General features: G+C 39.7%; 1 protein-coding gene across 3 annotated transcripts in view; it reads right to left on the reverse strand.

The window, feature by feature from the left end:
• The window catches only part of LOC110472153 (cytosolic phospholipase A2 epsilon), a 32,806-nt gene extending 18,139 nt beyond the window's left edge, over positions 1-14,667 (reverse strand). Inside the window, exons 1-4 of one of the 3 annotated variants that reach the window (XM_085580313.1) lie at positions 13,771-14,667; positions 13,361-13,447; positions 8,924-8,999; positions 35-171 (exon numbers count right to left, since the gene is read on the reverse strand). In XM_085580313.1, coding sequence (XP_085436439.1) covers positions 35-171; positions 8,924-8,999; positions 13,361-13,447; positions 13,771-13,797 — 327 coding nt within the window. In that variant the 5' untranslated portion in view covers positions 13,798-14,667. The other 2 variants (XM_085580314.1, XM_085580312.1) reach the window with 2 other exon arrangements.
• Between the last annotated feature and the right edge of the window lie 569 nt (positions 14,668-15,236).

Below are 15,236 nucleotides of genomic sequence, written 5' to 3' on the forward strand. Positions count from 1 at the left end.
ATTAGATATAAAAGAGAGGTTTTGGGTTGTTTACCTTGACTTTTCTCTGTATCCGGAAGTAGAAAGTTTCGTTCCACACAGGATTTCTGCAGTTTTTGATGGTTTTGGTGTGGAATATTTCATCTGAAGCTGTTGGCAACCAGAGCCTCACATAGCAATCAGATTGGCTCACTGCAGAAACACAAGCACAAAGTATCAGGCAGAGGAGGCACGATACAAGCAGTGGAGACATTGAAGCGGTCTATAGCTCAAACATGGGTGAGAGATGACCAGCTCTTTCTGATAAACATTGGCCAAACCAATAGTAGATGTCTGACATACCTGGTTATTAACTCCTTATGACAGAAAATTAATTACTCCAGTGACCTTGATCCTGGTCTCCCTAGGCAGGGTAGGAAGGGAGAGGCCTACCAGCAATTCAAGAGCCCAGCAGGAGCTGGGACCATTTCCTGGTGTTTGCTGATGCTTGAAGGACCAAGAGTCTAATTCCTACTTCACATCTCTTCCCAGGAAAAGTGAAGTGGCAGAAAGGATTTGCATCTTGTGGATGGAGGGAGTGGAGTAAGGCTGTGCTTGCTCTCTGTTACCATCTCCCACAGATCCTGAACCAAGTGAGCACCAAGGAGATTCTCAGACCTTGGGCATGAACTTTTCCAGTGGCAGCTAGAAGGGCTGATCCATCCTGCTCTGTAAACACAGGCTTTTGCCAGAAAAGAGGAGGAGTCTGGTGTCGTGGCAGTCAACAGAGAGAGCCACCTCCTGAAGAAGAAGAAGAGGAGAGCACCTACTATCTGTAAGCATGGTACAGGTCTTGAGTCAGCTCCTCAGGGCTAGAAGTGAGCTCATCCCTATGTCCTTCTTCAGGATACATTGCTTTGGGATATTTTGCCTAAAAATAAGGTGTTGCCTGAAATCTAGAGACCCTGTGACATTCTTAGGGGAGGGTGCCTGTCAATTAGGGAGATCCCCATGTAACACTTTGTGCTGAATTTTGAAGGAATTTCTTGACACTGCCAGGAGTTTTATCTCTAGAAAGCAGTAAATTGCCTGTCTTTGAAATTATTTCCACTGACAATATTTCAGAGTCTCAGAATTTACATAATGATGCTGACAGGATAATATGTTGACTTTGGCAATTACCAGTACAATACTTAATTTACTAGGAGTGGGAGGGCTATGCTTGCTGATCTCTCTGATAACTGAAAGTCCTGCTCTCACTGTGCTGCCTGACAGCCTGCTGAGCTGTGGTGTACTTATCCTGATAAATGGTATCACTGCCTCTGATCTAGAGCCAAGAACTAAATGTGGCTTCAGGGCATCTGGACCATCCCTCCTCTCATTAATGCTCACACAACTGCCAATCTCAAGTGTACCAAAAACATGAATCCAGCATCTCCAAAGATGCCAAAGTGGATGAGGGGGGATGTAATTCAGAAATTAACATTTCTGAACTGATTCAAGACATAATTTCTCTCCCTTTAATTTCTAGATGTCATAGAGTACAGAAAGGTCACATTTCTATATTTTTGCTGCACTTCCAAAGGCACATTCTTTTCCTTTCTCTTTCTTCCAGAAAACCAAAATGGTCTTGAAAACCAAAATATTATTATTTTATTTTAAATCTCATTTTTTCATCACACACTGTATAAAATAAGATTTGTGATAGAACTGAGAAAGCTGGCAGTACAAAAGCTCTGAGACAACCATGAATGGACAGCTGCAGGATTTATTAATGTCATTTGTTACTGTTTTATCTGGAATTTACTGATTTTCTGGAGTGTTTTCTTTGGCAAAATATCTTCATGATGCTACTCCCTAAAATTACTGTTCAGTATGTGTCTTGATTTCATAAATATTTATGTCAAATCAGCAATTGAAAATTCTTTGTCAAACTGATGAAGTACAGGATAGATACATAAAAAGTGAGGTGGATTAAAAACTGGTTTAACCAGCAGGGTCACGTAATTGTGGTTGGCAGCACAAAGTACAGTTGGAGGCCAGTGTCTGCTGGTGCACCCCAGAGGCTGATAGTGGAGCCAGGGCTGTTTAACATCTGTATTAACAATGTGAGCGATGAGACAGAGGTCAGCTTCAGCACATCTGCAGGTGGAACAACACCTGGGGGAGCAGCTGACACCCCAGAAGGCTGTGCTGCCATTCAGAAGGACCTGTGCAGGTGGGAGGCCAGGCCAACATGAGCCTCATTAAGTCCACTGAGGGAAATGCAAAGTCCTTCACAGGAGGAGGCAAAACCCCAGCACCAGGATGGGCTGAGGCTGAGCAGCTGCACAGCAGCTCTGCAGAGAGGCATCTGTGCGTGTTAGTGGACAGCAGACTCAACATAGAGTCTGAGCTGTCCTTGGGGCAAGTGAGGCCAAGTGTTACCAGCATCTGGAAAGGTGGGCCTTCCTCTCTGCTCAGCACTGACAAGGCCACATCTCTGGGTTCCCCAGTACAAGAGAGGTAAGGATGTGCTGAAGTGAGCTGAAGAAAGAAGTCCATAAAGAGAATGGGGGAATGGATCATCTGCTCTGTGGGGAGAAGCTGAGAGAGCTGAGACTCTTCAGCCTGACACAGAGAAGGCTTATGGGGTCTTATCAATTTCTGTAAATACCTGATCAGGGGAGAGGAAAATAAATAAGTCTGAGTCAGACCCTCTCCGTGGTGCCCAGTGAAAGGTAAAAGGACACAAACCAATATGCAGGGAATCCCACTGAAACATAAGTAAAATTTTGATTTTTACCTTGACATTGTAAACACCAACACACACTGTCACAGACTGCCCAGAAAGGTTGTGAAATCTCTGCCCTTGGAAATGTTCAAAACCCAAATGAATATGGCTCTGAACAACCTACTGAAGACAAACCTGTTTATGGCAGCAGTCTGGACTACACAATCTCCAGAAGTGCCTTCACACCTCAGCCACTTTGTGTGATTCTGCTGTAACAAGGCTAGTTGGTCACAGACAAATATATTACATAATAGTGTTAGTAACTCCTATATAGAAAATTTGACCTTGAAGGTGGGGTGAGATGATACCACTAGGACAAAGTACATTCTCTTCCTGTGAAGAAAGGGGACTATGACACAACTGGTTTTGCCACAATTCATCAACAGTCCCTACCAATGTGGAGAGGTTATTGTTTTCCATAGGATTCCTGTGATTTTCTATGTTTTCCTTTAATTTTACAGACAGTATTCCCATGCTATGGTTCTGACTGAGCTTATGTATTTCTGTAAAAGTGGCAGTTCACTAGAACTGAGGCTAAACTATGAGGCAAACAGTGAGATAAAAAATTACTGGATAGTTGAATGACTGCTGAATACTATGATGATCATGATACCATTATTTTATAGGAGCTCTTGAAATTACTAATCATCTTACATTGCTCTCTCTTATCCCTGAAAAAAGTGTACAGGAGAGCTACTGAAAATGTTCCAGTTTATTCATTGCTACCTGAGAGCTAATGCTTAAAAATTCTATTTACATTTTCTTCATGTTCCAGTTATAATGCAGTTGCTGGGCTTCATTAGAAGTTTCATGCCATGCCAGGCCCTTACTTCAGTGCACGTGTTGCAACTTCCCTGATGACATAATGTCACCTCATGTGAATGCTGAGACATCTGAACTTACAGTCTCTTTGAAAGTCAGCACTATGACCCTGGTGTCCTTTTCCAATTTGTAGCTTCTGATTCAATTTTTATGATTATGAGACCGCTTCTGAACTCTGTCTTAGAGCTAAAGATCAGTTAAAAATACAAGACCAGAACAAGTAGTTCAGAACTGCACTATGTGTGCTGCTCTGTGAGAGTACAGTCCTGTGAGCTGTACTTGAGATGAACCATCACGTGCTAAAATCACTCATCTCCATCACAGGTAAGGAGAAAATTACAGCACTGAAAAGCAAAGCATATAAGAAAAACAAGTCTCATAGGAGCAATGAATGTAAACTACTGAATCCCATCTGTCCTGTTACTGCATTTTGCAACACCAAAACAAAGAAATCATTTTCTTCTAGTGAAATATTCTTCACCTGCACAGACAGGTTCTCCTTGAATTCTAGTTTACTACAGTTCACCTAAGAGGAGGAGGAGGAGAACTGCTCCCATTTCTCAATTGCTGGACATGGTCTTTGGGAACATTTTCTCAGTACAATACAAAAAGGATTAAGGATTTACCTCCCACTGCTATCTGAGAGGAGATTTGGGCATGGCTAAGAGCTCTACCACTATCCTGGTGCAACATTCTTTTGTAAGCACAATATTGCTCTCTGTGGCTTACTTATGGAAATAACAAAAGCTCATTGATGAACTGTGCTTAATCAGTGATGTCTTTGACCAGGGATGAGCAGAGTCCCTAAGTGAATGAGCCCTTTACCCAGTCTAGCCACTTAAGTCAAGTGGCAAAGTAGGATTTTCTCCCTGGAGCAGATTCAGTGGGTGCAGTCCCAGCTCAAAGTTTCATACCCTGGGTCACCTCTCCCTCCTGCACCACTGTGCTCCCACTTGGCACCCTGCTTTCCTGGGACAGGGCCATTAGTACCACCTGTACTAGCTGTAATCTCTCTAATTTTTTTTTGCACTTATTTTCTGTAGCAAAAACAACCCTTAATATCACTGGAGAATGACTGATTTGCAAAGGTTCCAAGTGTACTGTTGCAGAACTGACTCATTTCTTCTGAAGTGATAATATAAAAGCTTCCACAAAATAATTTCATAAGGACATAATTTCTTAGAGGACAAAGTCTCTGAGCTCCTCTTTTATAAATATGCAAGGTCTCTTCATTCAAGGATGAAAACCCAAAAGAAGATCTGAAAACAGAAGGAAAGTTGAGGAAGAGGACTGATTGTTCTGATATTCCAGCTAAGACTAACAGGTTTGTTTCCACAAGCTGAGAAGGTTTCCACATATGTCAGTTTTCTACAGTAGAAAATATACCAGAGTGCAGTCACATTTTGACCCAAGAATAACTTTCCTACCTCATTTCCAACAGCCCCTTGATCTGGCAAGACTTCTCTCAGAAAAGTTACTGTGTCCCAGAAAAAAAGCACCTGTCAACCTGAAGCTCACTCCAGGTAACTTCTTATTGGGGCACAGAGCTCAAATTCACCTCTGCAGTCCAGGAAAAGCGTCGCAAACACTCAGCACCAGTGAGGTTAAATGTGTCAAGCCAGACCTGACACCACCACTCTTCACCTCATCTGTGTTAATGAGCCAGAATGTGCACTCCAGCAGGAAAGGTCATCTCCTGGAGTGTGGAATCAGCTGGTACCCATGGAGGCTGCCACAGTTTCAGAGAGCAGTACTGTCACAGAGACCTCTTTACTCAGATCTTCAGGATTAGGTGAGATCCAGTGGAGTTTTGCTCTTTCACATGGCACTAAGTAGGGGGGCAGAAATGATGTAACTGCAAGTCTGTTCACCTGCTAAGAATCTGGAAGAGGTTTGCTTCCACTTCTGTTGCCTCAGCACAAGTCCCCTCCCTTGGTGCCTGAACTTCAGGCATGCCACATGAGGCAGATCCCTCACTCATCCTCTGTTTGTCTGTGGAGCAGGCAGAGGATGCCAACTTCAGCCACGGGGTTTAGGGGCTGCCATAAAATGAGTAAGCACTAATGATGGTGAAAATGGGCCAGGCTGGGAGCTTGGTGCAGCTCTGTATGGCCACCTAATAACTCACTTGTTTAAGGAGAGCTGCCAGAAGGCATCGGAGAGTCTGTGCCACCATGGTCCTCCTCTCCCATCACCCAACTCCTTTTCCATTCTTTTGAGAAATACTGGAAGGGGTGTCATTAGCAAGAAAAGAAGCTAATACACCATTTCCCTGCCATCTCATCCTGACCAGATATTCCTCCCAGACATGGGGAGTTCTGTAGAAGAAGTGACACCATTAACAAAGTTAAGAAACATGAGTTTTTGTAAAAGCACCAGCACTGACTTTCAGCTGAGAAGGAGCAAATGAACACACCAATGACCTAAAAAGTCATTCTTTTACCAAAGTCTGCACGCACTCTTGGACTGAGGAGGGGAATACCACTGCAAAATAGGCACCAGACTGCAAGAGACTCAAACTTTAATGGAATTTATTCCTTTCTAGTCCCCCCACAACCTTCACAGCCAAGCTGCATAGAGCACTGGAGCCGGTGATGACACAGTTCCTGCAGGGCAGCAGGATGAGTGCAAGTGATCTTATCTGGGTGCCTTTCTCTCCCTTGCCCACAGTGAGATCAGGGAGTGCCAGAAATGTTTGAGTCTGACCCATGATTAGTAATTGGCATAAAGGTTAGTTAGGAGTACAGTGCAAAATAATTAGCCCAGGTCTGTCAAGAGCATTTGCATGCTAAGATAAGACAGAAACCAATTATATGTAGCATGAAGCAGATGTTGGAAAGGAACATCACTCAAGTATAGAGGACACTGCAAAAAAGGTGAGGGGACAGCAGGGATATGAAAGGGGCCAATTGACCCATTCAGGAGGAGTGAACTGTCTTCGTTTCAGTTTAATTTTTTCTGTGCCAAACTCCATCAGCATGTGTTGTCTACAGGCAAAGGTGTAACATCAGATTTCAGGATAAAGTTGGATTTCATCCCAGGCTTTTGAAACACACATCCCATGGATCTTGAGGTGTGTATTTTAAGAAAACAGCCAAGATTAAGTTGGGTGCATGTGTCAGTGAGGACTATCAGTGGAAATATACAGAAGTCAGGATCTGGCAAGTAAGCCAAATTAAAATGTAGAAACTCTATGACCAAACGACCTGATGTGACTGCACTTGCAACAAACAGAGAAAAATCATGGAATGGAGCACAGCACATGCTGAAAAAGATGGGAAGATAGCATGCAGGTAGAAAAAACAAGTCAGAAGTGGTTGCTCTTGATTGAAAAGGCGGCTTGATACAGGGAAACTGAAAATCTAGGGAAATTTGAAAAATGTTATTACAAAAATTGTCAGTCTTCTACAGATATCTCACAGTCAGATAGCATCTGTACCAGATGCTTCTGATGACTTTTCCAGGGGAAAGATCATATTGCTGAGAAAAGGCTAGGTAAATATAATTTTATTATTCACACACAATAGCATGTGTAGTTATTTTAGTTTTCTGATACTTCACACACATTCAAATGTTAAAATAAAAACCCTAAGCTGAAAGAACATCAATAGCAGTGCAAAATCAAGCACTTGAAAGCTACAATATATATTTTTTGAATTGTACTTAAGTTTTAAAATTCCAGAGTATCATGTTATTTTTCCTGTGAGATTTCAATTTCTTTGAAAGTAGAGATAGCTCTTTGTTGTCTAAGTAACAGCCTATCTGATGTTTGTTTATCTTCCTTGTTCAACAGCATCCTGGTCTACAGTGCTTCATTCTACAACACCCTTAAGAAACTGGCTCAAACAGTCTCGCAGAGTAGCTGGGGAATTACTGACAGAAAGAAATGACAATTTTCTTCACCAACTGGTCCCCAAGCCTAATTTACTGACAATTAGCAAAAGAATCTTAAAATACTTCCCACTGTCTCTAGTTACCTAACATCTTAAATTAAAATCTCTCTACAATAGTAGGAGATCCAAAATGAGCATGTTGCCTAAATAGATAAGAGACAAACAAAATGTGTTGGAGAAGATACTCTATATTTTGTAGACAGGGCAACAGAGTCACAGAATGTTTTGATGTGTAAATTTATCTAAACTTCTTATGCAACAAGTCCGTGAACAGACCTAAGAACTGAGCCCACATGTTTTGAGCTCTACTACAGCAGTGTACATGTTGGTGATAACAGGAATTTTCAAAATTCCTAAGTGACACCTCTCAGAAATCTCCCTGTCCTCAGGATGGAGGACAAGGTCACAACTTTAACACTGTTTTCTGAGAATGCAGCATCATTTTACTTTGTGCAATTCCTTTGCATAAGCAGCTGAATCATGGTTCTTATCTGGTTCAATTTTCATTCTAGGTCAAAGGTGGTATTAAGAGAAATTAAATCAACAGTTCAAAGGAATGAAGGTGAAGTCTTGCACATACATGCAGTGTTTCATAGCTCTCAAAAGGAATAAAAAATTAATTTGACCTTTTCTTCTATACCATAATATTTCTTCTATTTTCTGCAGCCTGATATTACAGACAATGTGAACAGAGCACTTCTCTTCACTTGATTGGAAAATTGACAAGGGTGACATCCATGCTCTTGAAACACTGAAGTGAGTGAAATACAAAGAGATGGTGAGAAATTTTATCTCTAGGATTTTATGGCTTCAGCAACCTTCATCATGATCTCCCAAAAAGGAAAGAAAATGCAAAACAAGTGAAGGAAGAACAGTATGGTAAAAGGATATGTAAAACTGTGATATTAGTGGTGTGCCAAGTTCATGAGACACATGTAGGAATGGCAGGACAAAATTCTCAGAGAAAAATCTGGGAATGTGAACCACAGGCAAAGGCTGTCCAAATGTCACACATTTTCAAAACACTTTGCATGACAGATGAAATGTACCATGTACCACAGTCCCCAAAATATTTCTGTCCAACATCTTTCACTGGGGGGCAAGAGTCAGCTGATGTCATGATGCTCAGGATAACCCAAGACTGAAGAGAGACTGGTGTGTAAGTATTTCAGCTCTATAATCTATGCATTTTTCATGAACATGTTATATAAACATCTGTGTGTTAAAACTGGTGTTAAGGCATTTTCAAGCCCCTGAAACAGCCAACTTGTTAAATAAATAATATGGTAAAAAACCCAATAACCAAATAAACCTCTGAGATTGCAAATAGATATTCTGTGGCATAAATTGCCTTCAACTGTGTTTTCTTAGCTAGTATGACTTTAGTGTTTTGCATTTGCGCAATATCTAGCAGAAGCAGGGGCTGATACAGTAATTTGAGAATGATGTAACATCAATAAAACAATCTGGTACTTACAAAAATCTGCCTGATGAGCATTTTTCAACTTTATGATTCTTACAGTAAGCAAGGAGTAAGGTGTCATTTCTTCCTGCTGAAAAAAATAACAAAGGAGATGTATCTTAAAGTTTTTAATATATGTATTGACCGTAAAACAACCAAACATGAAAAGAACCAAGGTTCCGCTAAAGTTGTCTCTTCCAGTTGGCATCACAGCAAAAATATAATAGGCAGCAAATTCACTTTCTTCACAAACTTCATTGACTCCTAAATCCTGTAGCTATCTAAGCACGAAGAAAAAGTGTGGAAAGAGAGGATGAATAGGAAATTTAAGTTGGTATAAATAAGCTGAAAAAGTTCATTTAGCTAGTAATGTTAAATTGTACACAGGACCATCAGCAGCCAATATGAAGAAAAAAATTCAGTGAATCCGGAAATCAGAGACGCTTCAAATTTGGCTTGCTATTGACCAACAGCCTGTGTTGTGCTGTAGGTAGAATCAAGGCCTATGCAAAAAATTTCTTCTTTTAATGCAGTGCTTGGATAATTGGAGAGAAGATGTGTGGGGGGCGTCTTTTTATGTTTTCTTGCTTGTTTTTAAAGCAATCATTTTCATGAGAGAGGGATGACTGAGTGTTAGCACCTTAGGGAATGTCTCAGGACTACGCAACACATGGCTTTGGACAAACTCTCCTAGTCTGCTTTGTGGGAACAGAGGTTTTCCTTTCCAAGGATGGTTATCTGATTGATAGACATGGAATAGTTTTGACTACAGTCCTTAATTTCAAAGAAGGCTATCTGCAATTCCTTGTTGAAGGTGCCAGGCCTGGTCATCTGAGTCTATAAAAGTTGTGACAATCATGTATGCCTGATGGATTTTACACCTTCAGAGAACATTCTCATCATGTCCCCTAGCAGCAGCTAGAGCAAGCAGGATACCAGCAAAAAGAAGGAGAAAACAGACAATGCTTACTATGGCTGCAGCACAGGTGGTTGCATTGATTTTTCTTACTGTGGGAACAGTTGGGGAATATTTATCAAAACAGCTCAAGTTTATAGAAAGCAAAGAGAGTAGAATCATGATTGTACTAAAGAGACTGAATGCAAAGGGTAAATCAGCACTGGGGATGGCTCCCTCTCTCACTGTTTAGGAACTGAAGCAGAAGAAAAGAAGGAATTTCAGATTTTATTGAGTAGCCAGTTCTGCAGTTGATGTCTCATTATAATAGTAACAGGTCTTATTAGATAGGAGTAACATAAAATGACTGCAGTGAATGTCTGAGGATGAGGCTTTGCAGGGGAAAGAAAATGCAAACAGTCAAATCCTGAGGTCTGACTGCTACTGCTACATGAAGAGCTTTAATCTGCATACAAATATGTTATCAGCAGATCCTGAATTGGGTATCTCCAACAAAAGGGGAGGTATAAATAGTATATCTATATATAATATGCATTTTAAAAAGTCACCTTGAGTTAGTCAGGCTATGAAATAATAAAGAATGTTTTAAGGACTTCTGAGCAAAGCATTAGTGAAATAAAATATTATAGCATTAAAATGAGGCAGATTTAGGAGCAGGGCAGTGCAGTTCTAGTAGCATGGATCTGTGTAAGTTATAAAATGGCTAAACTTATTATGATGCCACTTGTATATTTGCAAAAAGACAAATAATACTGAAGGCACAGGATATAGTAGGTCAAGGAATAGGTGGCAACTTCAGTGACCAGTAGGTAGGTGGCCACTGATATTCAGAAAGAGCTCAAGGAGTTCAGATAATGGCAGAAGACTAATAGATCAGTAATTCTTAGTAAAGTCACAACCTGAAACATCATCAACAAGAAGGGGTGGCCAAAGAAAGAAGCTATTATGAAAGCTAATGACCAAAATTTGGAAAAGACAATCTGAAGTGAAATAGAGCAGAGCTGGTTGAAGATTATGAAATAATTAGGATATGTTATCTATTTTATGAGACTTCAATTAAAATAACAGGGAGTAACTCTTGAGTGAAATAAGAGTAAGAACATACAAACATGCTGCTACTGTGACAAAAGTCAAAGACTGATAAAAAGGTCAAAGTATAAGAAATTAGTAAGACAAGACAGTACATCAGATGAAGTGTGCAAAGCATTGGACCACAGGGAATCCATCATGATACAATTTAGCTTAACCTCTCAAATAATTTCCATCTCTATAAGAATGAAAGACATGAAGGTTATCAAGGGAAATTGCCCAAAAAATGCAGTAATTTCCAGGCTATGAAGTTGTCCCAAAAAATGGCAAGATTGATATCTTTATAAAACACTGGGTAATTGAAAGGCATGTTAAATAGAAGCCAGTGCCTGATATAACCATCAGGTTTGCCCATGAGCTCAAGCTTATGACCAGGAATCATACCAGAATGTCTTCAGTGAGCTGACTGGTTAAAATGCTAACACTTTTTGCTGTGAGCAGCATATCCAAAACAACAAATGGGCTAAGTGCCAAAAAATACATTATCTTCAGCAGACTACAGAGAATAGAACTGAAAAATAAATCAATCTTCGTTGTCAAAGTCATATGTAAGGCACATGATATTTTATGTGGCTATGTTCTAAACAGGGGAGGTAAGATCTCAGCATTACCAGAACACAGGCTGAGCCAGCTCCACACAATTGTGAATTGTTGTTTCATTTTCCTGAAAATTTAGCAGTGGAGTATATTTGACTTTGCACTACAGATAGGGAATAGCTAAATTCCATGCACAGCCCCAGGCATGTTTTCCTAACCAAATCCAGTAATTATTTGGTTTATCACACAGCTATGTAAAGTCCTCTCAAATTGAAACAAGTGCTTAGGCAAATATTTGAGCTTTTGTATTAAGGAAAGTTTATACTTGTTTACATCTCTTAGAAGTCAAGGTCTGCTACAAGAATGTAATCCTTTCTAATAACTCTCTACTAATGATTATCCTCCTGCTGAGGATGGCAAGCTATGACTTACAAAAATTGAGGCAATTACCAAAAGCTACCCAGGAAACTCAATACCTGTAGGAGGCAGAAACTGGCCAGTTTAGACAAGTCTGTGCCTTTAGTGCCAGTTTTTTGCTAAGATTAATTACAGAGAAGACATTAAAAATCAGGAGGTAAATAAAGAATGTCTGAGAATGCCTTTGTTGTTAAATGCCTGTACACAGTAAACAGAACTTTCAGAAGTTCATTTGGCAGGAAGAAATTATGGCATGAATAATGAATTGAAGCTTTGGGAAGGGTCCCATATCCCCCTATACACTGGAGATTATGGTCACAGGATCACTTTTTTGTATTACTTCATGTATTTTCTAAAGTGCATGCTGGATTCTTACAGTCTTTATGTAAATGTAACTATGTTACTGGTAAAGAGGAGTTGGTTGCTTTTAGCTATGGATATTCTAAACCAAAACAGAACTTCAGTATGAATACATTAAATCATTACAAAACTGCTAAGGTGATTGGGTCATCATTTCCCCCAACAGCTGCTTTTCCTGCTTTAGTACATTCTGTTGCTGAGCTTCAGCACACATACACACACACAGAACAAATTAGGAACACCTAAATGCCATGTCAGTTTTGGTTATGCTGCTTTGTCCTTTACAGCAAGTTTCACTCCCTACTGGTAGTTTGTACCTTTTGTACACTCATACTCATCTGTAGGAGCTGCCAGCATGCTGTTAACAAGAGATCAGTTTGATCAATCAGTTTGATATGGTTATGACATACACAGGCAAAACAATGTTTGTAGTTTTCTGTTCATTTGGTAGTTTGGTTACACGAAAAAAAACCAATCAAACATATATAACCTATAGATGTTTGAATCACACATCATTTAAAATGTCATCAAAAGTAAGTTTTCTTTTCATTTGGAGCCCCCATGTTTTACTTTGAGGCAGCTTGGCACAATGCCAGCAGCAAAAATCATCACTGATCAAGCTGCTATGTGTTTGATGCTACTCTATCTCTGCCAGAGGCCCTGCAAACATGCCCAGAGCTGTTCTTTCATTGTGAGTAAGTGCACAGGGATCAAAGTGGGCATTTGTTCTGAAAATTTGCAATAATGACCAAACCCCAAAGGTTAACCAACAACTATGCTCTGACTTTCTGACTCTGACAGCATTCTCCATTCATTCTGGGCCAAAGCTCCATGAAGTCAATAGATAGCATTAGAAGAAAGCCAAAGTCAGTCTCATTTTAACAGCAAATCAAGTGCATTTTCACCAAGAGATTTCTGTAAGGAATAAAACCATGGAAATAACACATTCTATGTTATTAATGCTATGCAGATACTGCATTAAAGAAAATTTTCTTTCATTAAATATTCCTATTTCTACATAACCATGTGAATTTTTACTAACCAAATTGGGGGATGGGGGGGGGAATACCCTACCCTCCTCAAAAAAGTATTGGTTTAGTCCCCCATATTTTTAGTTTGTAGAAATATGATACCTTAGCATCATCACTTGGGGCTACATAGTGCATCATCCATTTTCTTTCTTCATTTTCCAAGTGGCTTGATTTTCTGCTTGAATGCTGCTGAGGGAAGAAGAACAGGGGATGAAGAAGAGAATAAAGATCAGATTTTTAATTAATTCAAATCCCCACTGTAACATTCCAATATGGAACAGGCAATTTGCACCTCCTCATTGTGGCAAATAAAATGAACATACCAGTTTTGTGCTATATGGAATGATTCTGACTCCAGGTCCTGGTAACTGCAAGTACCCAAGAAAGAATAATCTTTTTTCCTGGAAATTTATGTCCTATAGATAACAGGGGACTAGACCTGTTGTAGTTCAGGGACAAATCTGAATCAAAAATCCAAGATTCCTGCCAGGGTTGTTCTGTTTTCCACTTACCTGGGATAAGGCAGAGGTTGATGCCATTGAGATCGCTGCTACATTAAAAGCAGCTGCTGTGAGTGGCACCTTAGTACTGGGCTCCACAGGTGCCAGTGCCTCCTGAAACAAATTTACAATCTTGACGGAGTCTCAGAAGTTGCTGAACGGGTGTTTTATTGCACTGAGTCAGAGCTCCACGCCTCCAGCTTTCTGAAACAGGGAAATTTCCCACCCACATTATTTGTCAGAGAGCAGCTGCTGTAAGGTGTGAACCTTCCCATCTGCAGGTCTTGTGGCTGAGTGTGCTGAGGGACCAAAATCATTCCCACCTGGGGCTCAAGGAAATGCAGTAGCTGCTGTAACCTGGCTGATGATATGATAGAGATCATCCATGCGAGACAGCCTTACAGTGATATTCTAAAAGTGAGGACAGCAATAGCCTAATAAACACATCAACATATTTTCTCCATGCAAACACCTGAATTCAATACATTATTATATCCATAATAAAAAATAAATTTAAAAACAGCTATGGAGATGATTGTTAGAATGAAGACATTTACATAGGAAGATAATAAGAATTCTTTTGAAGGAATATTTTTCCCTGAAAAGTGCTGTTGCATCATGATTTCTGTGTACATGCTCATTTTTCTTGTAGTGTTCTATCTCAAAAGAAATAAAAGAAGTTATGATGAACAACATTTCTCTGCATCCTAAACCACATTGTATAATTTTTCCATTTGAAATGTCTTTCTTATTTCTGGGCTTCACATTTAATACAGCATGCAACTTAACAAATTTAAATGAGATTCGAACATTTCACCTTGAAAAATCATTAAATGTTTCTACAAACTACATTATCAATTTCTGCTACAAAAAAGCTCCAGATTCTTAGCAATTGTATTGAAATTGTCACCCGGCTGGATGCTATTAGCAGATTATTGGAATTTAATGGACTGATCCAACAATTTTTTTGTTGGAATTCTTTTAATCTAATGAGGATCTGCATGTGTTCAGCACACCTCTAGGAAGCTCAGTCATTACATTTTCTAAGACATTATGCAAGCATTATTAGGCACACATACATTTGCACTGAAAGTCCTCCTGAATGATTAAACGTAATGCTTATGAAAGAATTTGAGATTAATAGGATGACAAAGCATCCTGCTTCCTCTTAGAGATGGGCATACGTGTGAAATCACTGCCACTCTGACTGTGGATATGAGTTTGTATTAGGACCTTGACTAACAGAAAATAGAAACAAACCCAATGACTTCTAGAAGTCTCATTACATACTTTTCTCATGTGAACACAGGAAACAATATGAAAAGTTGTTCTTACAAGAAGAACAAGTTGAGACAATCTGATCATCTTACATGGAGTATTCCATCCTTCCAAAAGTTCAACTTATTAGGTTTAATTTTATATCTACATTATCTTTTTTTTGTTCCTGCTTCTTGAAATAAGCACACTTATTTTATCAT

The sequence above is a fragment of the Lonchura striata genome, chromosome 5 (genome assembly GCF_050655825.1).
Source record: "Lonchura striata isolate lonStrDom1 chromosome 5, ASM5065582v1, whole genome shotgun sequence".
Classification (NCBI taxonomy): Eukaryota; Metazoa; Chordata; class Aves; order Passeriformes; family Estrildidae; genus Lonchura; species Lonchura striata.